At 50.1% G+C, this 25,001-nt stretch overlaps 7 protein-coding genes across 7 annotated transcripts; 2 read left to right on the plus strand and 5 right to left on the minus strand.

Moving 5' to 3' along the window:
• Window positions 1-387: 387 nt before the first annotated feature.
• On the minus strand, window positions 388-3,166 carry PFICI_12053 (uncharacterized protein; the record flags this gene model as incomplete). The annotated part of the gene is made up of 5 exons (XM_007840634.1): window positions 388-2,292; window positions 2,340-2,430; window positions 2,479-2,597; window positions 2,643-2,996; window positions 3,044-3,166. 5 exons carry the CDS (start codon window positions 3,164-3,166, stop codon window positions 388-390), a joined length of 2,592 nt encoding a protein of 863 aa, XP_007838825.1.
• A 4,522-nt stretch (window positions 3,167-7,688) lies between these two features.
• PFICI_12054 (uncharacterized protein) lies at window positions 7,689-9,058 on the minus strand (the record flags this gene model as incomplete). Its single annotated transcript, XM_007840635.1, has 3 exons — window positions 7,689-8,095; window positions 8,143-8,205; window positions 8,251-9,058. The coding sequence occupies 3 exons, from the start codon at window positions 9,056-9,058 to the stop codon at window positions 7,689-7,691; spliced, it is 1,278 nt and encodes a 425-aa protein (XP_007838826.1).
• Window positions 9,059-13,314: 4,256 nt separating this feature from the next.
• PFICI_12055 (uncharacterized protein) lies at window positions 13,315-13,855 on the minus strand (the record flags this gene model as incomplete). Its single annotated transcript, XM_007840636.1, has 2 exons — window positions 13,315-13,383; window positions 13,604-13,855. The coding sequence occupies 2 exons, from the start codon at window positions 13,853-13,855 to the stop codon at window positions 13,315-13,317; spliced, it is 321 nt and encodes a 106-aa protein (XP_007838827.1).
• Window positions 13,856-14,012: 157 nt separating this feature from the next.
• On the minus strand, window positions 14,013-14,960 carry PFICI_12056 (uncharacterized protein; the record flags this gene model as incomplete). The annotated part of the gene is made up of 1 exon (XM_007840637.1): window positions 14,013-14,960. The coding sequence occupies one exon, from the start codon at window positions 14,958-14,960 to the stop codon at window positions 14,013-14,015; it is 948 nt and encodes a 315-aa protein (XP_007838828.1).
• A 1,518-nt stretch (window positions 14,961-16,478) lies between these two features.
• PFICI_12057 (uncharacterized protein) lies at window positions 16,479-17,763 on the plus strand (the record flags this gene model as incomplete). Its single annotated transcript, XM_007840638.1, has 2 exons — window positions 16,479-16,686; window positions 16,757-17,763. 2 exons carry the CDS (start codon window positions 16,479-16,481, stop codon window positions 17,761-17,763), a joined length of 1,215 nt encoding a protein of 404 aa, XP_007838829.1.
• Window positions 17,764-20,644: 2,881 nt separating this feature from the next.
• Window positions 20,645-21,824, plus strand: PFICI_12058 (uncharacterized protein; the record flags this gene model as incomplete). Its single annotated transcript, XM_007840639.1, has 2 exons — window positions 20,645-20,803; window positions 20,859-21,824. The coding sequence occupies 2 exons, from the start codon at window positions 20,645-20,647 to the stop codon at window positions 21,822-21,824; spliced, it is 1,125 nt and encodes a 374-aa protein (XP_007838830.1).
• A 922-nt stretch (window positions 21,825-22,746) lies between these two features.
• Window positions 22,747-23,367, minus strand: PFICI_12059 (uncharacterized protein; the record flags this gene model as incomplete). Its single annotated transcript, XM_007840640.1, has 3 exons — window positions 22,747-22,906; window positions 22,956-23,103; window positions 23,157-23,367. The coding sequence occupies 3 exons, from the start codon at window positions 23,365-23,367 to the stop codon at window positions 22,747-22,749; spliced, it is 519 nt and encodes a 172-aa protein (XP_007838831.1).
• Between the last annotated feature and the right edge of the window lie 1,634 nt (window positions 23,368-25,001).

Here is a 25,001-nt window from a genome sequence, read left to right on the forward strand (position 1 = left end):
CGAAATGCACTGCGAATGGGAATAGATCTTGTAAAAAGTGATTTCAACATTCTAAGCAAGTTGTATTTGAAAATATTCAAAATGAAAAGCAAACATGACGTGCCGCATATTAAAGGTGCATATCAACGAGGACGTCATGACGGCATCACCATGTGCCCCGCGATGTTCCGGGCCCGGACCGGTACGCTAACCTTGTCCATTTCCGTTTACGAATTGTATAATCAACACTTGATATTTCACCTTTAATTCTACAAAATAGCATCAATTTGAATAGCATCACTTGGTCATTCAGAGACAGAAATTGTTTACATCATGGGTAATTCAAAAGTTTCTTTTATATATACAAGAAAAGTACCGTACTTATATCATTATTTTCATCGTGAGATATTAGTTGGCATAGCTAATGGCAAACTCGGCCGACTCGGCAACATCATACTCGGACTCATCGCTGGCATCGCCAAAAATGTGCAGAGCGGAAATCTTGAACTTGTACGTACCAGCCGGGGCATAGGTGCCGTCGGCCAAGGTACCGTTCCAGGCGGCCGACCAGGGGTCGCGCGAGGCAAACTCAATGGGGGAGCCCAGGATTTGGCCCAGGTTGGTTTCGCTGCTGTCAATGACCTCGTACTTGACGAGAGGCGAGCCAAAGGCCAGGTCGGAAACGGCAAGGGGCTCGACAACCGTGGTCGTGTTGGCGTCATTCTTGTACAGGACAAAGCTAGAGTTGCTGCCCGTGATGGGGGCGAGGGTAGAGTCGGTCGACAGGGCGAGGTAGCCATCGGCGAGGACAGTGGTGTCGTGGAGGCTACCGACAATGCCCTGGTATGGCAGCGAGAGGCTGTCACCGTTGCTGCCGTTGAGGTTAATGTAACCAGAGTAGACGGGCAGGCGGGTAGCATCAACGGTAGGGGGAGTAACGGTCACAGAAATGACGGCATCACTGCCGGCAGCAACGGTAACCTTGTCCTCACCAAAGGCGACAGTGGCAGCATCGTCGGTAAACTCGATACCGGGAAAGATGTCGGGGTAAATCGAGGTGGAAAAGGTGTATCCGGTGGCGGCACTGACAGAGCTGAGGTCGTAGGTGACATCCTCGGATCCCGTGTTGGTTATGGTAAAGTTGAGAGTGCTGACAAAGTTGTCCGTGTCGTTGAATGCAAGGTAGGAGACGCTGGGGATGATGGTGGCATAGGCAGCATCGAAAGCCTGGACGAGACCAGCACCCTGCTGGGCGACGGGAGCAAGAATGTCATAGGTGCCGCTGCCATCGTTGAGGTTGGCCGGAGCGGCCGTGGCGACCAAGAGGGCCTCGATGACGGCGGGGTCGAATGTGCCACGGACGTCGGCAACGAGAGCAATAACGGCAGCAACAAGCGGGCAAGCCATGGATGTTCCAGAAAGGACGGCATAAGAGCCAAGAGTCTGGGGCCAAGTGGACAGAATGTTGCCACCAGGAGATCCGACCTGGGGCTTGACATCGGCCTCGAAGGTGGGACCCCAAGATGTGTAGGTGCTGAGGTATCCTCCAGTGACGGTGTTTTGGGTCGTGGTCAAGTTGACGGGGGCCGTCTCGGGGTCTTCAAAGTCGAGCTCAACGTCGGATCCAGCAGCGAGGGCATTGACCCAAGTCACTCCCTGGTCAGCAGTGACCATGCCGACGGCGAGAATACCGTCGACAGTGTCGGCAGCGGCAGCAGTAGCGCCAGCCACATTGTTGTAGAACAAAATGTACTTGGCACCGTACGCGGCAGCATTGGTTGCCTTTTGGACAAAGGTACAGGTTCCACGGCGAATGAGGACAACGTAGCCAGACAGATCAGGGGTGTCGGTTGGGTAAGCGTCACAACCACCGGCAGTGTCACTGGTGTTGTAGGAAGCAGTCCAGAGGGGCAGGTTTACACCAGCCCAGTCGCTTGGCTCTCCAGCGGCGTAGCCAAACTTTTCAATGCTGCCTCCGTCGACGGTGTAGTTGGAGACGGTGAGCAGAGCGGGCGACTCGACATTGTCAAACGAGGCAATGGCAGTAACCTTTTTACCATTGGCAGCGGTGCTGGCGTAAAACAGACCATAGTCACCACTGTTGCCGGCAGAGACGGTGCAAGGAACACCCTGCTCAACGATACGGGAGACGACAACGGCCCAGGGGTCCTCGCTCCATCCGGAAGAGCCACCGATGGAGGCGGTAATGATTTGACTGCCCTCGTCGTACGCGCGGAGGTAAGCCTCAATGAGGACATCATTGCCAGCGCTGCCGTCGCAGCCAAAGACACGGTAGGCACCAAGTGTGACACCCTATTCGAGTCAGCCATGATCAAGGGAAAGAAGCGCAGTCAACCTACAGGAGCGGTACCAGTAAAGCCCAATTCATTAGGCTGAGCGGCAATGATACCCGCAACATGAGAACCGTGTCCAGCGCAACCATCATACGGGCTGTCTAGCATTAGCAAAAGCCTCGAGAGAAATCATTTCACATCTTACTCGTCATCCGGAACTGGAGTGTTGTAACCAGTATAGTCGTCACCAACGAGATCGTAGCCGTAGCTGACCAGGTAGCCTGGGCCGAAACCACCTCCGAGGGCCGGGTGGGTATAGTCAATCTGTCAAGTCAGCATGGCTCAACAACTCGCTGTAATACAACTTACACCAGTGTCAATGACACCAATCTTGATACCCTCACCGACGATACCCTGAGCACGGAGCTTGTCGACCTGGGTCATGACATGGGGCGAAAAGGTGTCGGTAGTATTGTCGTCTTGTCTCTTGGTCAGAGCACCAGACTCGGGGGAACCCGTCCAGACAACCTCGGTCTCTGGCAGAGAGTAAACCCGGTTCGGCCAGACCTTCTTGACACTGGGCAAGGACAAGAGGTTCTTGGCCTCGCTGTCTGCCGTGGAGAGGTCATTAAACTTGATGGCGGCACCCTTGAAGAGTGGCGAGTCATAGGTCTTTGTTGTCTCGCTGACGGAGCTGGCATGGCTAAAGAAGTTTGCCGAGTCCTAAGTAAGTCAGTATAGAAAATTGCGGTCCATCAGTTGAAACTCACCTCTGTGTCCTCGAATTCAACAATGTATGATCCAGGAACAACCTTGATGGCCTGGCGAGAAGCTGCCGCAGAGACAGCTCCAGCGCTCGCCAAGAGCGACAGAACCAAATTGCTTCTAACCATGACTACGGTTTTACTGACAATCCTCACTCTTGGATCGAGTTCAGCACACGACAAGAGACGACGACGAAGCTGAATTCAGATGGACCCGGAAAAGAGGAACATTTCTTGTGAAAGCGGGACGGCGCCATTATTTGTAGCTACAACCCATACATGGTACATATGACGATCCGGGGGTCCCAAATCGGACGGCTTGGTGCGCACTGGGCGAATAGCTTGTTGGCATTTACCTGCTCCCCTTTGCCCCCCCGGCTACTGTGGTGTTGTTGCCCCAATAAAGGTGCTCCACTACGGGTGCAACCATGGGTACTCTGTATGCCGGTCATGATAAGCTACCTAGCATGATGATCACTATCGTAGAAGAGTTGGGCCAACGTAATAGGACAGCATAACGCAAGGGTTCGCCGGGAAGGTCCACGGGCCTCAAGGCACATTCGGGGTCAAGCATCCTTTTGCTTGGCAGGGACCGGGGGGGTTTTCCCAGGCGAGATCTTGCTCATCTTGGTCGCCCTGTGTGCTCACTTTTCGTTGGTCAATTGAGGGGAGAGACCGTCTCGTTGGTGGCGTCCCGCTCCTTGGAGGCTTGGGCGGTGGGCGCTTAGACAAGTCAGGAAGGCCATTGGGGTGGGCCCTACCAGACGAGCTAGAGATGGAAGCACTCGATGGAGATGGTCGGAATTGCTCATGATTTCTGATGAGATGCGAATGATGAAATGCGGAAAACCGATAAACTAAGCGAGTAGTTTGATGTGGTTACTCGCAAGAATTTAGACTTTACGGGTCTTGTGTTGGACAGCATTAGCTCACGTAGACCGCTATATTTCTTCCGCGGTCGCTGTTAATGAGAGAGAGGCGTACGAGCATTGCCTCCTTGGTTTGCATTACAAGGACCCTCTCTCGCCTCTGCACACAGTAAGACGATTGCGGAGACGAATAAACATGATATGGAGAGAATGAATCCTTCCGACTTTTAGGATGCTCAATTCTCTCCCTCACTGCCCTGCATTCTGTACGCCGAGAGACAACATGGCAGCGTGCCGGCAACACAAAAAAGGGGCACGACAAGTCACACGACAAGTTATTTGCTCCTTGTGTGTGTATTACAGCATAAAAATAGAACCTGCCTGATGGGGCTCTTTTTTGGGCATGTGGAATTCATGTATTTGCACCGCCGAGAAACGATGGACCTGGAAACAAGAATCAAATGTTTTCATCGACTGTATGCTCACGGCCGACCTCCTTGTTCAGGGCAAAACTGCCGTCGAGGCGCTGGGTGTCTGTTTCCTGGTAATTTGCATCGCGCCTGGGCATATTTCACAGCATGAACCACCGCCTGGACACTGAGCCATGTCAAAAGAACCATTCAGTCCCGAGCTTGACTCGCACGCAATGACTGCCGAGCGCAAGTGGCCTGGTCTGTTTACCAGCGCCTGGGCAACGAGACTTGGCGGTTCCCTAGGTGCCATGACGAGTCGGAGGGATATCACAAAAGACCCCAAGCAAGTCATGCAAGGATGGAAAGTAATGGTGTACAAGGAATTGATGAACCTCTTTGATTGTTCCATTCCGTATACCGGTCAATTAAGCTTTGAAAGCACGTCGATCCAGCGAAAGCGACTTTTAAACAAGCCAACTTTTAGCGGTTCGCCCAGTTCCCTACAGGTGGACCTTTAGCCGTTGCAAATGCTTAACCATGAATCTTGCACATTCTCCTGCCTCAACGGCTGTATGCTCATTTCGTTTACACTGAACTTGCAACCACCAGTCATTCTTGGATACCCTTATTACATACCGGCTATATTCCCAAGTCACACTTTGCCAAGCTAAACTCGTAATGGTGGAGCAAGTCGATTGCGGCTCACGGGTGGAAAAGTCTGGACCTGCGACTTTTGAGCTTCCCTATTTGGACGACGGTTCTGCAAGGGCTTCATTTGCCCCCCTCTTGGGTAGCCACTGGAGCGTGCTGTAAGGTACTGGACATGTCTTTTTTTGGCGAGATCCTTGGTCACGTTGCAACTGGGTCGTCTGATGGAAATAGGCCAATAGTCACTCGGTTGGGTCAGTTTCTGTCTGTCGTGATTGTGGAAGAATCGGCATCATGCATTCGCGTCTGCTACCCGTTCATGCCTGTATTTCTTCCCACATAACGTTCTGACCGTCCATTGGAAAATGAACCCCCAGAGTGTCATTGCGCGGAGAGTACAAGGGCGCGGCTCATGCGCAATGCGACAGCAAGGTTGCGTACTCGTGGTCCTTGCGATATTTCTCATGTCTGAGCAACGTATGCAATCTTGGCATACAAGTATTCAGACATTTTCCATCATCACGTCTTATCACGAAAGCGTCTACCAGGACGGACAGACATGTCCCTTGATTACTGCTGGATGCCTCTCGTCTCCATGGGTTAAAAGTCCAATGCACCGCCGATCTCCATGCACCCCCACCGCCACCCCGCATCCATTCCATCCGACGTGCATGGCCATGAGAAAGAGTGGGATCGCGTACACTGTTGAGAACGAGTGAGTGGTTCGATCCAAGAGCATGTGTATCATGGTGTGTTGTACAGATGCTTGAGATTGCAAAGATTACGTCTTGACCTGGCTGGGAAAAGGTCCAGGGCCTTGATTGCTGCAAAAATGATACCCCCTTGGACAGATCCCGCGAGTATTAAAGAGTCCATCAGACTTGGCAACAAGTGCTTGTCATGACTTTTCACCGTAATCGATCATGATTCTGACGGCACGTTCACTTCCGTGGCAAGTCGTGGTATCAGAGTATCGAAAGTGCCATTTTCAGAGCAGACACGCAATCCAGAGACTGGGCACGAGTAATCAGATTGACTGTGCAACACTCTAGGTCCTGCAGCAAGAGGTTGTATTGATATACGCTTTTGACTCAAAATCCGTCCCGTTTCTAGACGCTTTTCGCTTGCATGCATGACATTGTGGATGACGGATGCAATCAGTGCATGTCTTTCTAACAATTCTTGGTAAACAAGCATATGCTGTGCACGTGCAACTCATCCGCCAGCGACACAAATGCTACGAGGTCACAACGCCTAAACGGACTCGAATCTAGTCTCATTTGATAGTATAGCATTGCAAGGTACAAGTTTCTCGACTATCAAGTGGATATACGCCAAAAATAACCACGGCAGATGTTATAGTGTCCACTGGTTGCGTTGCATTTCCCCAGTAACATTGCTTATCGGGCCACGACTAGAAGCACCTCTTTTTGGAATATGCACGGAATGGGACTTGGTAAGGTGTCATTTGATTTTAAAGCAATGAAACCAAGAGCCCAAATAATACAGGACATTTATAGTTGTAATAACGTGAATGAAACCCTACGACTGCTCCACCATTTTCATAGGGCTACGCTTGTGACCTTTTGGGGATGCAGATCCTGTCTGAGAGACTCGGACTGCTCCTATCATCTAGAGACTTGCATGCTGGTCGCGTAAATCTGGTATGAATATGAAGTGTGACGGGTGCCCTTGTGAAAACGTATTCTTGACTCGTCGGATTCACTGAATTCAAGTGAGGTTGAGCATCCTTCACATTGCGTGCCATTCAAATGGGGCACTTGAGAGTCTCAAGTGGCTAAATAACCTGATTATTCGCGTGTGGTTACAATAACGTGAATGAAACCCTACGACTGCTCCATCATTTTCATAGGGCTATGCTTGCAATCTTTTGGGGGCTCTTGCCTGAGAGACTCATCTAAAGAGTTGCATGCTTGTGGCGTAAATGTGGTATGAATATGAAGCGTGGCAGGTGCCCAGATTAGAATTTATACTCGCAAGATTCACTGAATTCAAATATGATTGAGCATTAATTACCTTGTACGTGAAAGAATGCGTGCCATTTCGAAGCGGGCACTAGATATTCTCAATTGGCAAGGAATCCTGATTATTCGCGTGTAATTTCATGACTTGGGCTCTATTCTTCATCACGAGCCATGTGTCTTGAGATCAAGAGTTTCTGGGTTCTGCCAAGCTCGATTCAGCATGCTATTGTTCTCTGTCCTTGTTTCAAGCAGGGTTTATGAAATGCAGACATGGTCAAGTAAATGTGGCTAATGTGTGGCTTTGCGGACTGCCTTACATCCATCAGTCACATGAAAGGGCAGCCTTGATTTACAGAATCATGTTTTCATCATTACTTCAAGTACTGTCGCATCGAGACTGATTTACAAGGGATTCAACCAGGCATGATTCATTGAGCCATCACATAAAAACTTGTGAGCTTTGAACTTGTATATTCTGGAATAGTATCCTGCCCCTGATTTATCCCTTTTCCTCCCATTTCTAATATGCAAGCCGTTAGAACCATTCTATGGGGGCAGGGTATCTTTTTTCGAGCCAAAAAGGGCCCGTGACCAATGCTCATGTAGAGGTTGAGCACCTTTTAACGCCCCACGCCATGTATAGATGCTAATCAAGGAAATAAACAAAAGTCTGTCCAATGTGGCAGGGTCTTGTTCTAGTAGACCCAACAGTAAATCAAAAGAAACATGCAACGCTTTAATGATCCTCGACATCCTCGTCCCGTCCCGGGTACATGATGTCCTGAATCCAAACAGCCCGTACGAGATTGTACAGGACAAAAAAGTAGGTGCAGAGCAGCAGTATCGACATGCCGTTGGCAAAGTAGAGGACGACCTCGTTTTGCAGCTCGTTGCCAATGGAAATGGTGGCCAGGATAAAGCCCGTGTTGGGGAACACCATGGCCCACCAGCCGAGGTGAAAGTACTTTGGAGGAGAGGCAATGACGGCGATGACGGCGACAAAGAACCACCACAGAGCCAGGGCCCAGAGGAAGATGGCGCCAATCGAGGCAAAGATGCGAATGATTTCGGCGTCAATCATGCCATCTCCGTTGGGGTCGAATTTGTTGGGAAGGCCGTTTGCCATGCCAATGAATGCGAGAGCTGATTTTGTTAGAAAGGTTACTCGAGGATGGAAAGTCACGACATACCTGTAAAAGATGGAGGTCCGACACACATGAACAAACCAGGACGATGCTCGCGGTTGGGTAGACCTGAAAATGTTAGAGATTATTAAAGCAACGAGGAAAGAAACTTACCAGCTTGCATTAGTCGACCAACCATGTGAGCATACATCATGAAGGAAACCGAGATACCCAGGCCCTGGCAGGTGAGACCACCAACTACAATGGGCACGGCATCAATGTCGGGTTGAGTCGAAGCAATGACCGAGGCTATGGTACCCGACAGCATAATGGGAAAGATGGGCAAGATCCAGGTCGGCATCATGGTCTGCAGGCCAAAGCTGTGCGAGGCAAAGACGAAACTGTACTGTCCAATGGCCAGAATGAGCGTGACTATGACATAACCCCAAAAGACCGTCTTGATGGCCCAGGTGAGGGCCACATCATTGTCGGGTATGGCGTATCGTTGAGTACTGGTTATGAGAGTAGCGACCGAGAGGAAAAATGTTGGAAAAAAGAAGCCCTCGCGAGGGTGAGAGAGGGATCTGGTAAAGTCGCCGCGGTGTAGAAAGAATCGAGCAATCATGAGAGTAGTGATGCAGGTAAAGATGAGAATGTTGAGGATATAAACAAAGAGACCGATTTGCCGGAGTCCAGGAAACTGATGTGGTTGAGCAAAGATGAGAAGAGATAAACCGCCCGTGCTCATGGGAAATGTATACCAGGCCCAGGTAAAGTGATGAAGTCTCTCCTTGAATCCGTATCGAGGTCGGTTGGGATCGTTGATGTCGACGTGACCATGACCTCCACTACCACTCTCGACATCGTGGCTCTCTTTGCCAGCACGGATCGAAGTTGCTGCCGAGTTGAGTTGTGTTTCGGGTTCTGGACTTGCGGGTCTCTTTTCATTGTGACGGTTTCCGTATGTTTGTAATGAAGCCATTTCAAAGCCGTATGATGGTCCGGCAGTATAGGCGTCGGGTCCAGAACTAGAACTGGAGGGTTGGGATGTGTGATAATGTCTGGGTACCGTGCTCTTTTCCATTGCACCTGGCAATAGCCTTGTGTTGTTCTGACTCGACTGGAATTATATTATATGAGTGAGTGTATAGAATGCAACTTGTTCAGCAAGGAGCAAGATGTGAAGGAATTATTGATGAATAGGGTCCAAATGGAAAAGAAGAAAAGAGAGTGCCAGACTCTGAAATAATAAATCTGCCCTCGAGATCCAAGCAATGGTCTCTATTGTTGTTGAAGATCCTCTTCACTGCCACGTCCTTTGGGGCGAGTCGGTCTCCTTTATCAAGTGGACTCTGCCCAGACTGATAGGTATACTGCCAAGAAATGAGAAACATCACAGAATCAGAAGCGTCTGTGGCCAAGAACTTTGCATTGGGCATAGTGGCACGCAAACTCGAGGGCGGAGATAAGCCAAGAGACGGCTGGGCGTCGTCTAGTGGCAGCAGGTAGCCCGAGCTTCTCATGACGATCTTCATGAGTACCATTTTGGAAGTCGACCAAGGCTAGATTCTATGGCCGCGGATCAGCTTGGCACGGGGGTCGGGTTACGGACAGAATCTTGTCTGACCCACTAGCATAGGTCATTGGGCGTCTAATACTACCACCTACCGTACCTTGTGAAATTGCTGCTGATTATTATATCATTTGGCACCTCAATTACAGTTGGTTCCCTGGAGAATAAACGTCGACGGCTCGAGCGCCACAGAAAAGTACTGGTTCTAGTCTGCGGGCAGAAAATGCGGAGGCGGAGTCTGGAGAAGAAGAAGAAGAACCAGAGCTTTCCTCTGAAAACTCATGTAACCATTTCTTGTTCGAGGTTTTACTTGAGCCCCCACGGGTTGGAAACATGTATGAATTGTGTAGGTGGTATTAAAATAGCAAGAGACATACGCACTCCGGCAGTTGAGGCGTGAGTGGTAGATCTCTCAGGGCAAGACGCCCAATCGGAGGGACTGGCGCGACCATGGCTGTGTGCTTGGCAAACGGGTTGATTGATGCCTGGCTAGCATGACCCTTGTGCTTTTGGCGCCCGCCAGCGTCTGCAATGGCAATGGAAGAAATGTCAAATACTGGATGCGACACTCTTGTCGTGTTGGAAATGGACGTAGCTCATTCTCAGATCAGTGGGTCTTTCGAGTCCTGTCGCGGAACTGGTCGGGTTGCTGCTGGCCCTGAGAGGCGACGCAATCCAGCGCCAAAGCCACTGACAAGAGGCAAAACGATGCGCTGTGAGGCTCCCAAATGCTTTCCACCAGCTCCCTCGGCGCCGCTCTTGGCAGGTCTTGGGCGCGTCTTGGCTGTCAAATGTTGGTGGGTTTATAGTGGGCCAAACAGCAAAGGTACCCCTACGCTACAGCACTTTTTAGCAGCCCCGTTGGTTTCAATGCTCGAACCTATGGAAAGTTCGGGTGTGATGGGTTTGAGGAAAAATACTCTACCCCCGATCTTTGCCGATAACACCGTAGAGAAACGCCGATTTGAGGCAACTCTTGCTTCGTTTGCCCGGGCGGATACTGGCTTGGTTGTTTCATATACTTGCTACGAGACGCCTTTTTTCTTCTCACTTCTATCAGTGCATCCAAGCTCGGGCTCACGATACAAAACGACGGCCGGGCATCGATCAAGGTGGATTCATCAGTCCAGATCTCATAAACAACAAGATGCAGACAATGCGCACTCTCTCCACTCGCAGTCAACCTCGAAAATGGTAGCCACAGATATCATCTTGGGCAGTCGATGGATCACGTCTGCAACTCAAAACGGATACGGCATCCTCACTGATCTGGCCCACAATTGATAGATTTACCTTTTTTCAGCGTGACATTCGCTCCGGGCCGTTCAACGTCTATCGTGGTTATGAACCTTGCAAGTCGGCTCCGTACCGATTCCAGGTCTGGATTCTCATCGTTTAACCATGTAAAAGTCCATTGTGGCAAGTCGGATTGCATGACTGATTTGGCTGCAAGACCGTCTTGGAATATGCAGAGATATCAAATACATGACGTGCAGCTGCAGCCGTGTGGCTTGTTCTATATCAGAGAATACTCCTCAGGGGTAAACTCTACCATTTCAACGATTATTCCCGACTCGGATGATAGATCTCGAGCCATATGCCGATATGGTTTGTGACGGCGCTTCCGCCATGCACGTCTCCTTCCGCTACGGCATCAGTGGCTTGGCTGCTTGAGTCGTTCTCGGTGATATTCACGGCCGATGCAACCAACTTTCTTGCAGAATCTTTGATAACAACGTTGCAATTCCAACTTTTTCCGCTTCAAATTCTTTCAAATCTCCACGGGAATGCATATATTCACATGAATTATCCGCTCAGATGCGTCCGCTGTCGCAAGCAAAGTGTGTTGTCATGACTTGGCCTACCGTACAAGTCTTGGCTTTTATAAAGGGCTTTGAAATCAAAATGGAGCCACACGGAAAAGTTCGGGTGAAATCGCGATTATTATGCATCAACGACACTTTCAAGAATGCTTCCAAATAAGAAGATTGGGGCTGTATAGCTTGGCGAGTCCACCGGCTTACGCCGACTATTGTTGATCCATGTGCCAAGAGTAAATGTTGATGAATATGAGGCTCTGTGCAGAAAATCTCGTATTTTGTTTCTATCCAATTCCATCATGCAAGAGTCTTGGGCTGATTGTTCAGCTGTCGAATCGTGGCAATGCTCAGAGTAATATGGAAAGGCCATGCTACAGAGTTGTTTATCAACACTGATATAAACATTACCCATGGCCGGCGATGCCTTGATCGAGGGCATGGATGATATCTCATTGTCGAACCAGACGAGATGGGCTGGTTGACATGGTCCTGGGTAATCTAGGTCGCGCTGGAGATGCGATGCTGCAATACCGGGACTCGGGTGATACTTTGCCAGATGCCCCGTCACTCGCCGTATACTTCCAGACTCTTTATTGACCGAGTGATATCATCTTGATATTACTTGGACAAGTCCGAGTGGCATGCCCTGCCTCTGTAACCCTTCATCCCGTATCTTCAATTACTACCTCCTGCCAAGTAATTAGCATAAATCTTGTCCTGCCTTTCTAGACATGATGGTCGGGACGATCACTTGCGTCAGTGCGAGTGCAATCTGACAAGAATTCCGAGTTATCCAGGAGAGTTTTTCGTCATTCCTCAAACGGACAACTCATATCTCGTGTAATGGTTGCATCGAGCCTGGCCAATGATTCACCTCCGATCTCTCGGATATCTACATGAATCTTGGAGGATCTTGGTATGCCTGTCGTAGTAATTACTCTTTCATCCTATATTCAAAAGTAAAATCCGCTGTAATGAAATCAAACGGCTTGCCATGTTTGCAAACGTCTAGAAACATTCCTCTGCCAATACCGAGACAGGTTTCGGTACAATTTCAACTTGTCAAGACTTGCCAACCATTTCAATATGCGGGAACCCGAGCCTCTCATGCATGTAAGACGCCGGGTATCACAAAAACCACGACCCAACCGCCAGCGCGGGGGGTTGGAGGTGGGCGCTATTGTATGTTTTCTTTTTCCTCGACTTGGACCATTCACGGAGCCTTGCATTGGCGTACAAACACCACGACTTGGAATCCTTCATTAGGATGTGTTTACCCCGCATCCCCGGGAGGACAAGCAGAGATTCTAAATGATACGTCTTGGTTCACCTTTTTTTGTGTGATGCAGATATACAAGGCAAGGTCTGGCCTGTTGGAGTTTGGTGATCGCATCTTTATATTGGCTGGGAATGTCACACTTGTCACTAGCAAGAGCGGTCTGGTTCCGATTCTGGGTTTGGATTGGACGTCAAGTCGATATTCACAAGGCCGTGAATTGCCGAGGGCATGAAACGTAGATATGCGAGGTGATTTAATCTGAGCCTTGCATAACGCACGTTTTCGCCCGGCGTTGGTATTGTAACAAGGTGACGATATTACACCCTGTCTAGGTCGGTTAAAACATCCCTCCTATTCAATCACAGTCTAGGTGGCTTGTCTCGGTTCCCTGCTCGATGCAAATGTGAAGGAACAAGTTGCACAGAATGGAATGAGATTCGTCAGCATGGGAAAAAGTACAAGAGAGACAGGCTTGAGGTCATTTCTAATTTTATTCATTTCTTGGATATTTAATCCCAATTCCCAGTATTGGGATATTGACTCTTGAATTTGATTGTATCGGCACGTCATGGCGATTCTCTCGACATCTCCAGTGCTTGAAGCGGCTCGAGACTCTGACCAGACCATAATCCAAACTGTGAGCAAGGTTTCCACCACACAGCTATTCACAGTTACACTTGGCTCGGGTAGAGAAACCAACGGGCCAGCAAAAGGGACTGTCGCGCCCCCTACAAACAATGGTATAAGCCAATCCACCCTCGGTGGCGTCATTGGTGGTGTCGTCGGAGCAATCGTGCTCCTTTTACTAGCATGGGCTTGTTGTGGCCGAGTCCGATTTCCAAAATCCCCACGCACAAGTACAACTTCTGGGGCCACGTCTGGATCTCCGTCGAGCAGTGGCTCCAGTGGACAGTCTGATTCTGGGAGCGAAATGGAGGAAACGGAATGGGTCGATGGACAACACATGCCGAGGCCAATGACAGGTGGGCCACCTCCAATGCCGCCTGGGGCTCCGTGGCCGGGCGCGCCTCCGGGTCCGTTTCCCATGGGTAGAGGTGGACCGCCGGGAATGGGCCGTGGAATGCCAATGCCCATGGGAATGCCCATGGGGATGGGACGAGGAGTTCCGCCTCCGCCTCCGCCATTGCAGCATTGAGTTGTGCGCAGTTGCATCGGGGCCATTGTCGACATTTATGCTCAAGAGCTGGTCCGTGGCGGATTTACATCTTGCAGACAATGGCAAAAGTAATTGCTCGTGGCATCATCACGAGACGATTGATTCAGAAGCCTTGACACATAAAAGAGCAGCAAAAGCAGCAATGCTTCCAAGTACCACCATTTGCAAACCTTCCCACACACTCTCCTTGATTCTGTTCAATCTTCGGACTTGGTAGTCCCAGGCACGACTCCAGTGCTTGTCTTCAACCTCTTCCTGCAAGAGGTAGTGTTTGGTAAAGCCAAAGATGAACAAGGCCAAGACGCAGACGCCAAAACTCCACTTGAGGCCAGCGCAAACTTCGGCCACGAAAAAGTAGGGAAAGAGTGGCAAAAGACCGCCGAGGAGATAACCCATGGCCACGGATAGACCATTCCAGACTGGAGAGCAGAGTTCGTCGTCGCCATCGGAATCATTGGCATCCTGCAGGCTCTGTCGCTGTTCGAGAATAGCAGCAGCGACGCCGGGCTGCGCATTGACGTGAGCCCTCACGGCATCGTACAGGTGTTGCGGCAGACGCAGGGGACCGAGATGCTCCTCTAGAATAGTAGTCGTTCTTCTCTCGGCCGCCTTTTCTTGATCGAAATGTGCGTGGTCGCCGAGCTTGTTTTGTGTGTCCTTTTTCGAGGCTGCCGCCGCGGCAATATCGCCGCGGGCCGATAGATAACCTCCAATTCCCATGCTGATGCTGCCTGCAGCAATTTCTGCCATTCCCGCCAGAATGACCGTGTTGGTTTGACCCAAGGAAGAAAGACCTGCAGTCAGAGCAAATGGCACCGTCAAGCCATCTGCAAAACCCAGGGTGAAGTCGGCCAAGAATCGCGAAAGCGTGGGCAACTGAATGGCGTTGCCCTGAGCATGGCCTTTGCGGTAGTATCCCTTTTCATCGCCATCGCTGCTGTATCCCAAAGAGGTTGCGGGCGTGTATGGAGTGCCCGGGATGGACTCGTAGACGGGCTCTTGTTGAGCAAAGTTTTGAATCATGTTGAAAGTCATCTTGACTGAGTAAAGACTGTCGACTTGGACAATCCAGAAGGCGAGTCTGGTGTCGAGCACGTGGTTATCAATGCTATCTTTTAGATGCCAGAAGGAATGACGAAACAATGAAAGGCTCTAGTTGGTGGTGGATATAAACTGGCAACGTGGGTTGAATTCTCATCTCTATTGATCAAGGAAGCAAAGATTTTAAGTACCACGACTACTCTATCCACAAATTAAAACCAAGACGTGTTGACGAAGCCAGATGACGCCGGTTCGTCGAGAGCTCCCGTTGCATTGTGGAAACGTCGAATCATCACCATCTGTGCATTTGGTAGAACGCGTAACCCCTGTGGAGAAGATGAGTACACCCAATAACGGTTGCTACAATCAGCAGGTGCCGAGACTTGGGCCTAGTGCAATCCCCTGTAGAATCCCTTTACGGGCTGGTGAATGGGGCGGAGGGACGACAGCTTAATCCCCACAAGCAGCCTAGCTTGAATTTATGCATGAGCTTGGCTGCCGTTGCCGCGACGTACTTTTAGCCAAGCCCCTTCTAAATTGTGAAATCTACAGCGCTCCCCTGGTAGACCCGTCGACTGCCGCGCGTATCCTCGAGTCGTAATACTAGGCGGTCCTCGATGATGAAGGCCTTGAAACAAACACTATCCACGTCGCCCTGCTTGGTGATTCTGGATTCTAAATGTCGATCCCTTAATTCGTCCGAGGTTTCGACCATTTCAGGGACTGTGTAAACTCTCGGCTGTGCAAAAGGTGGAGATTGTTCGGAACAACCAACCCACCCCCATCGGCTTCCGTTTCTCCCACTTGCCAATGCTTGGCTCTATTCTACACACGTGCTTTCCTTTAAACCCCCGTTCACCTTCCCCTCTAGTCGACCTGCAATGCTACCATCTTACCATTCCCTCGAGCAAGACTGGTCAGTTGAAAGGTCTGGATCAAATCACCTGCAGCTTGTCAAGCTGGGCGTTTTTGGACGGCAGAAAATATCAACAATAAAACTTACCGTCTCAAACAAACCTTTGATATATACTAATCGTCAAACAAGCCTTTGACCCGTGATGCCAAGATGCTGCCTGGTCTGCCACAAGACGCTTCATCTCCTTTCAAAGCTTGTTTTGCAGCTAAACATTGATCATCCAGGCATACACCAAGAATACACAACATGGTCGCCTATTAAAAGGCATTTCATTGGTTGGCTGACCACCCACGAGGCCTCTATTCCGAACTGTTGATTGGTCAAATCGCCATTGCAGCGACCTCCCCACACACAAGTTCCTCTTTTCCTCTTTGAACCAAGCCGTTGGTGCACTTTTTCTCAAGACCCTGGAAGATGCAGCTACTAGATCTATACCATGAAAGTTCGGCTGCTTCCTTCTCGGCGTTATACGCCGGATATCGAAACCGAACCAACCTTTTTCTTCTTCATTTAAACTTGTCTGACCGCGTGCCTGGCTGAATGTTTTCGAGTGCTCGCGTGTAGGCGTTTCATCAAACTTTTGACTTGCAGTCAACATGTATACGACTCTGCTATCTCTTCCCCTCCTGGCCGCCAGTGTTGCGGCGCAGGCTGAGAATCTGTACACTGCAACTGCTACTGCCGATGTCGCCGCGGCCAGAGCAACTGCCAAGACATCCAGCCCTACCAGCAATGTCAAGGGTGCTGCCTTTGATCGCTTTGTCGTGATATGGTTGGAAAATACCGACTATGACATGGCGGCGGGTGACGGCAAGTCATCTTTTTATATCGACTAATACCAACTCTGTACATTGACTAATACTACTCTATACAGAAAACCTAGCATGGCTGGCATCAAAAGGCATCACCCTGTCTGGTTACCATGCCGTCACCCATCCCAGTGAGCCCAACTATGTCGCTGCCATTGGTGGTGATTACTTTGGCATGCAAAACGACAATTTCAACCAAATCGATGCCAACGTTTCCACCGTCATTGACCTACTCGAGGACAAGGGCATCACATGGGCCGAATATCAAGAGGACATGCCCTACACGGGCTTCGAGGGAATGGCATATGTCAACCAAGAGACGGGAGCCAATGACTATGTCCGCAAGCACAATCCTGCCGTTATTTACGATGCCAATGCTGGCAAGACGGATCGTCTGTCTCTGATCAAGAACTTGACCCTCTTTTACGAGGACCTTGAAAACGAGACCCTCCCCCAGTGGATGTTCATCACCCCCAACATGACGAGCGACGGCCACGATACCGATGTGACCACTGCCGGTACCTGGACCCGCAGCTTTCTCGAGCCCCTTCTCGACGATGAGCGCTTCATGCAAAACACCCTCGTCCTGGTCACCTTTGATGAGAATGAGAGCTACAGCATTCAGAACCGCATCCTGGGCATTCTCCTCGGTGACGCCGTGCCCTCGGACCTGGTCGGCACCACCGACGACAACTACTACAACCACTACAGCGAGATTGCCACCGTCTCGGCCAACTGGGACCTGCACACCCTGGGCCGCTTCGACGTCGGCGCCAACGTCTTTAGCCTCGTTGCCGACAAGACGGGCGACACCATTCGCGAGTGGACCGGCGAGGTTGCTCTCGAGGACCGCTACTTCAACTACTCCTACGCCGGTCAGTTCAACACCAATGGTGGAAACAGCCGGTACCCCGGACCTCAGCTGGGTGACTGCGGCCTGCCTCACAACCGTACCGTCCTCCCCAGCATCAAGGAGGCTTGGTATGGTAACCCTGCTCCCGTCTACTATGACTTTGGCCTCGAGATTCCCGATGGCCTAAACCCTCCTGCTGGCTACGCGCCCGTAGAGTAGATAATACCTAAATGTAATAGATAATATACATGCTTGAGAAATTCTTCTCGGCTTTTATTCCTATAAGTTTCAAAACTACGAGGGATGAGTCTGCAGTCTCTTTGCTACGACACGCTTGACGACGCACCTTTTACTTTATCATGTCACAAATCAACTTGAACGTTTATTTGGAGAGGACCATGGATTTTATTAATGGTAAAGAGATGGCCTACACATGAAACTTTTGTGAAGCCTCGTCACGTGCGGTTGTCATGTGCATACGCTGTAAGTAGACATTACCTCTTCCAGAGGGTGTCACTATCCCCAGCCTCTTCCAGAGGTCTTGTGTACTGGCGCTTCCAGACGTCATCAATGCGCTTGCGCTTGGGACACGTTCCTGTACCCACTCTGGACTGGCAAACGGGTTCTGGTCGGAATTGACCAATCCAGAACCAATCTCTTGCTCTATCCAGGGCCCTCGGTACTCCGCCCGCCAACAGAACGGGCACTCGATGTACCTGTCCATTATGGACTTTGGGAACGGGAATTTTGTTGGGCTTTCTGTTCGCCTGTCGAGAAGCAGAACAAAATGATCCCTGGCCGCATTACTGCAGGCCCGCTTTCGAATGTCGACGAGCTTGTTATCGACGAGGGTCGGGGCAAGATGGGTTGGATGGCAAGTGAAGCGGCGGTGACACTGGAGTATCGTGTCCATCTTCCATCCCACGACATTACCAAGGGTGCATTGGACTTCCTGTATCTTCTGGCGTCCTTTCGAGCCTTTCCCTTTAGATGACCAGTTACTGCTGGCTTGTTATTTGTCGTATCCGCGTCCTGCGGTTGGTCTCAGGAGTAACCTGAGCAGAAGGTTCGAGTCAATAAGGGTATGACTGTGTGCTGACCCCACAAAACGTACCATGTGCTGCATTTGTTTTATCAAGTGTTGAGAGCGTGCTGTGCTTGGTACTTGCTCATCCTGCTGTTTTTCCGGGCTCCTTGACAGTGAATCTCAATGAACCTATCCTCACATTGAACATGACGAAGGATGAGATTGTCAAGGCTGGCAAGGACGTTTGACGACTCTTTGCGTTCGCCTTTGCCCCTGCGGATCAACACAGTGGCACAAATTCTATCAGCTAGTGAGGCGGTCAGAGACGAAATTCTTGTCCTCAAACGACCTCAAGACGGACACGCTGCTGTCCCCCAAGGTGCTTTGGAGTTACTGCCCCTTTTCCCCAGGCGCAGTGGTGGAAAGCATCCTACTGCCTTTCGTCTGGTGGATAGTAACGAGGTTGCTCCGATGTGACTTGGGAAGGCCCCATAACCTCTGTTTCCGCTACAGAACGTCGTCGTCGTACTGCTTACTGATGATGTCCCACTGATGGTTTTGTGCCGTTCGTGTGGTTGCATACAGAATCTTCTCATGCATGGAAAAAGGGGGGGGGAAGTGGGCTATACAGACAACTGGCCTTTGCCTCAGTCTTGTCATGTCATGACAAACAATAATACATCATCACAGCTCACATGGTGATTCTAATCATGTCTCACCTGAGCCAACGCGTGAAGGGGGAGATGTGATCAGAGAAGCATAGAAAGATGTCTGAGTTGATCTGACTGACTTGCAAAAGAGAGGTGCTGAAGAGCGAAATATATACCCGAGCGGGTGATCTGCGGTAGGTCCTGACCACGTCAGTGCATCATCATGACACTGAGTCATTTAATATTGACTGATCGCAGTGTTTTCATTGAACCACGTCACAGTTGGCTGTTCAAATAGCAATGGTTCAAGCGATGACGATATTCCACGTCGCATTCGTCGTAGCTGATTTGTGACAAAACATCACTTAGAAGCCAGACTTCATCCAAGAGCAAAGCGCATACAAACATTGTACACGAACTTTGAGCTGAGAAACACCCTTGCTATCTCGTTGCTTGTGCAACTTCTACCGCATTGACTCATGGATAAACACGGAAGTGTCATCTCTCCCTCATGAATTCTTGACTAATGCATGTGTCATGCTTGGAGATTAGCAGTATATAAGCAGAGCCTCAGCTGGTTCAAGGACCTCTCAATCCAGAATACTTCAGACAGCAGCATCATGGACAACCCCCTCATCATGGTGTTCCCTCAAACTTGCTAGGGACAGACGTATCCCGTTACATTGCAGGCTACCTCTGGGCCGCAGCCTTTGAGTTTCCATTTCTGCAAACGTTGCCCATGTTCAATATTGACAATCGTCAAGCCGGCTCACTAGATACCAGCCAAATTATCAGGCGCCATACATTACACGACGCCTTTGCCTCTGTTCCTTGTCCCCAAGACCTTGAGGATCGAAAAGCGATTGTGCCTGTGCCACACAATCGCAGCAAAATCTTCCACGCGCAGTGTGGCCAGGCACATGCGCCAGAATACTGCCGTGGCCGCCTGCAGAGGGGTGTCCTCAATGGGCTACCACGGGGCCATTGTCCACCCTCCGGAGCGACCAAGAGACGCTCCTCGACTTGGCTAGTATGGACCCAAGACGTACGTGCCCCCCTTATGACCCCAAGTGGACATTATTTATTAATGATTATATTCCACTGCTTATTCTTTAACTTGTTCCATCTTCCAAAGCACACTCCACGCCCTTGGAAACTACTACAGGATGCAGTCCGGACTGGGCCCATCTTCGCTCGCACTGGCAAACTGTCAGATAAGAAATAGAAATAAAGAAGAAAGAAACAGAAACCCCAAGTGTTACAAATTCCACCCGTTGACAAACGGTGGGTCGTAGCTTCTGATTGGCCGCAGAACCTTTTGGCAGGAGTTGCCAACACACTAAAGGTCCAATCTCGCAAATTGTCAAACCTTTCCCTCTTTTCCTTCCTCTTCACCTTCCATCAAATCGAAGATTTCGTCAAGATGGATCCAGAATCACAGAAAAATCGCTATTTACGCCTTAAACATAAAGCCAAACAACTGCGTGTCGAAGTGGAATTGTCCGCGGCCATCACAGAAGGTACCGACGCTTTTATTGCCCATGTCCAACGTGAAGGCAACTTCAACGTCGGCCTCCGATGGGTGAGTACTTTGAATCTTTTGTCAATCTTTGCCTTGGCTAACTAGATCGCAATAGATGGTATCACAAATACTGTGCTACACATCGATGGAGGTGTTCAATGAGCTACTGCCAGATGTCGAACGCCCAGAAAGTTTCGAGCCGATCAATGATGAAGATCGCTTCGACTTTCCCGCGCTGAAGACGCTGTGGGACAACTGCTACACAACTCTGAGGATGGATCAAATCTTCTGGATTGTGTGGACAGGTGGAAAACAGCGGATCGAGCCACCTAAGAACTGGTTGGCTCAACCTTCATCCCAGCGCCCCTCCCAACCTCAAGCACCAGGTAGGAGTTCGACAGCTCAACGCCCCTCCCAGCCTCAAGCACCAGGTGGGAGTTCAACAGCTCAACGGTCCTCCCAGCCCCAAACACACGCTGGTGGGAGTTCGACAGCACAAAGCTCTTTCCAACCACGCAGTCAGGCAGCGTCCGAGCCCTTTCTGTCCAACGCCACCAGGGCAGTCAAAGTCGAGGAGGCCATCACCAAAGATCTCCTAGGGATGACATCCCAATCCTCACCCGACTTCATCAAAGGCTACGAGTCCGACTTTGGCTCGGTCAGGTCTTTCAGATACCTCCTGCCAAGAACTTTGATATACTCGAAACATATTGCCCCATACATTCGACAACTGCAACTGCTGCTAGGTGTCAGAATAATCACGGAATGGCGGCCTCACGCAATTGTCATCTCCATAAATGAAGATAGTCAGGACATCAAGCTGAATCAGGTCGCAAGAAAGGTCCTAGCGTACGAAAACTTGTATCGAGCCCGCGAGTATTTCACAAGCTATTTCCGCACCATACAAGAATCAAACAAGGTGCCAGACTTGGCCTCGTTTATACACAATCTCAAGGTCGAGGATGTGTTGCAACGGGTCAACGCCAGCAAGAATACTGAACAGACTCTCTCACGCTTCGACAGTCAATCTGCTCCCGCGCCTCCACCTGCCGTCTCGAATGACAGTCCTTACTGGGACTAGTCACACGGTGCTCCAGAAAGTCTTTCAGCCAATACAAGCCAAGCCGATGACGCTCAAAGCACTGAGCCGGCGAAGATCGCCAAAGCACCCTCTGGGATCATAGAAATGATCTGCGAGTCGACCCTCCAAAGTACTGGTTGCGGTTATAGAAATGATGCTGCGACTCGACCCACCAAAGCACCGGTGGCGATCAAAGAACTGAGGAAATGAATACGACCACAAAGAAGATGACGTGGCGAGACCAGTTCTCCCACGGTTGCCTATTTTGTTGAAGGCAATGACAAAGCACCGTCTGCCGATGAAGAGTCAGGGACCAAAGGAGAAGCGGAGCCGGAGGCTCTAGCTGAGACCAGATAGGTTCAACCGCTCGGCAAAGTTGGACACGGATCAAAGATTGGCCATGTAGAAATAACCTGTGAAATTGGATGGCAGGTTCACCCTTACAACACACCAGCATGAATCAAGGAAGATGATGCATAATACACCAACATGAATCAAGGAAGATCATGTAAAACGGCCTTGAAAGTTGAACAAGCACTTTCAACTTTTCAGCGACATACGCCGGGTGGCGATGTCAGCTCCCGCCCCTTACGAGCTCGTTGGCATTGAGAGCGTCCATCTCTCTTTGTCATTGGTAAAGACTAAGATAGTCCCTTAATAAGCCCCAAACTTACTCTATTTCTCGCCGAGCTTTTTCGTCTTTTTGATATGATGTATTGTGAAAGCATTGGGTGAACTAAAGGACTAGAGGCCGAGCAATTCGGTTATTGCGACCATGTACACAATCCCGCACTCAATCAAACCATTGACTCCGTTCTTATATGCGTGCTTGTTTCAAGCGAAGTGATACAGATATGGGATTTGTGACAGCTGAAAAGCCATATTTGTCAGCTAGGCCCTGCCTGGACTTGTATTCATGTATTTAGTTGTCCAGTCCCGCGCAATTTTCCGATGTGACATCCGTGATCTCTGTCCAGTTATATGGGTCCGTCCAGATCAAGTTGTAAGAGTCGTCGGGATAACCATCGACATTGTCGGCACCAAGAGCCTCGGCAAGGTTATTTAGTTGTTTGTGTTCCCAGCTAAAGAAATGTGAGTTTTCTATTCCTGAATTGAAGCATCTTCGCTTACCAGATCAAAATGTTGCCACTTCCGCTGTAGTTTTTGACTACGTTGGCAACGCAGTCCTCATCGTCGCGATCACAGGTGGTATCTACCGTCAAACCCAAGTCTGTAGCAAGTGGCAGAACAGTATCGTATGGTCTCTGACGCTTGCCATCTGCGGATGTCAACTTAGCAAAGACATTTCGCTCGGAGAACTCGATCACTCACTTGCGAGCGGCGTTTGAGCCATGATATGTCCAATATTGTACGCCGAGGTAGCGCCAAAGACGCTCCGCAAGCATTGTGCGCGTTGTTGGCCCTGTGTACTCAAACCCGTCTCATCGTCATCGGCTGGCTTCTCGCCATGGCGAATAAAGTACACGGTCGGCGTGGCGGCCAACGCCGTGCTTGCCAGGAGGAGCAGAGGAACAAGGAGCATCGTGACTGAGAGAGAGAGAAAAAAAAAAGGAGTATGCTTCGGGGTCGTATTGGCAACAAGCAAAGTCGCAGAGAGCTGCTTTATATAGCAAATGACAGTACCAGGATGTTCATCCAAACACTGCCGCTTGCCGGGCATCTTGATCGCCATTGGCTCCATCAAGCATCCGGGGAGACAGGGATCATGTCGATCATTGCTTGTTGCCGATCTACTGTGGAGTGCCGCGCCAGTGCTAGCTCCCGGCACGTGTCTGCGCATTTGGGCATCATTTGATAGAGTTTACGCGAGAGGACTCTCGGATTGCGGATGGTTTGAATAGGATTGAGGTCGGCTTGTTATAGTGCTGGGGCTGAGGCCCGTGGGCTGAAATTTACATTCCCATAGCCAAGCACTAGAGCTTTCACGGCTCGCCCGACGAGTTTCCGGGATGGTTCTGATCCGAGCCAATGTAACTTTCCGAACTCGAGCTGTTGAGGCGGAGCTTTTCAGCCCGGCTCCTAGTTTTTTTTATATTGACGACAGGTACCGCAACAGAGTATCATGTACGTACTCAGCTTGCATTTCATTTTCTTTTTTTTAGCATGGATCTAGGTAAAACCAAACTCACACTGAGCAGATTGAAAACGGTTCTCGTGCTGCAGCCCAGAACTTTTGCATTTGCGTCATTACTGATTACTTAAGTATAATCATGATGGGCTGCCTCAAAGAATGGTAAGTTAACTGTCACTGTTGTTGGTTTGGAAGCCTGTGCAGATTTAGATTGTTGAAAAAGAGGAGTGAGAATTGAAGCATATTTGTCACAAAGAGTTCGAATTTTAGAATCACGTGGTCACAACCAATTGGACATGGTATTTGGAGAGAAAAGATTTAGATTCATGGAGTGTCTAAAGAGGAAAAAAACTCTCGGGGCCCAGACCGTCAGCACTCATGATGATTGCGAGTTCCGGACACCCTAACGTGGTCATGAATCTCTATCCCGAGCCTTCATGCGTCAATCTCATCCGAGACTTGACTATGATCGAAAAACCGCCAGTCTTAATCCAAAGCCCTGGGGGTCGGTCTCTATCCCGAGACCTTGCAATAGATCAGTGCCTTTGTGTTGGGCTACTGACCCATGAGCCTTTGATTTCGCCTCTGCCCTAGCTGCTCAACACGCTGGCACAAGAATGCTGCCAGTGAGTGAGGCGGTCAGAGACGAATTGCTCATCCTGGGCCGACTTAGAGACGTCTGGAAAAATTGGTTGAGCTCTCTCCTCAACGTCCTTGCGGCGCAAGCTGGTCTTTTATCAGGGCTCAAGGCAGAACCACGCTGAAGCTCCAAAGATCCCTTGAAGGAACCGCCCTTGCCGCCAGGCTACGTCAGTGGAACGTCTAGTCCATTGGCTCTTCTTTGATGTTCAGGTCTGGCTTTATCCTCGGCCTCAGCTCGATGCCTGGCTCGGACTTGATGTTACTAACCTCATCTGATTTGAGAAAGTTGGCATCAATGGGCGAAGGGGAAACGAAAGGCGGCTGGGCTCCATCAACTGGATCAAGGTTCAGGAGGTCCCTGTCGCGCTCACTTAGAGGCGGTCGGGCTCCATCAACTGAATCAAAGTCCAGGAGGTCCCTGTCGCGTTCACTTCGAGGCGGTC

Source organism: Pestalotiopsis fici (assembly GCF_000516985.1).
Source record: "Pestalotiopsis fici W106-1 unplaced genomic scaffold PFICI_Scf_9, whole genome shotgun sequence".
Classification (NCBI taxonomy): domain Eukaryota; kingdom Fungi; phylum Ascomycota; class Sordariomycetes; order Amphisphaeriales; family Sporocadaceae; genus Pestalotiopsis; species Pestalotiopsis fici.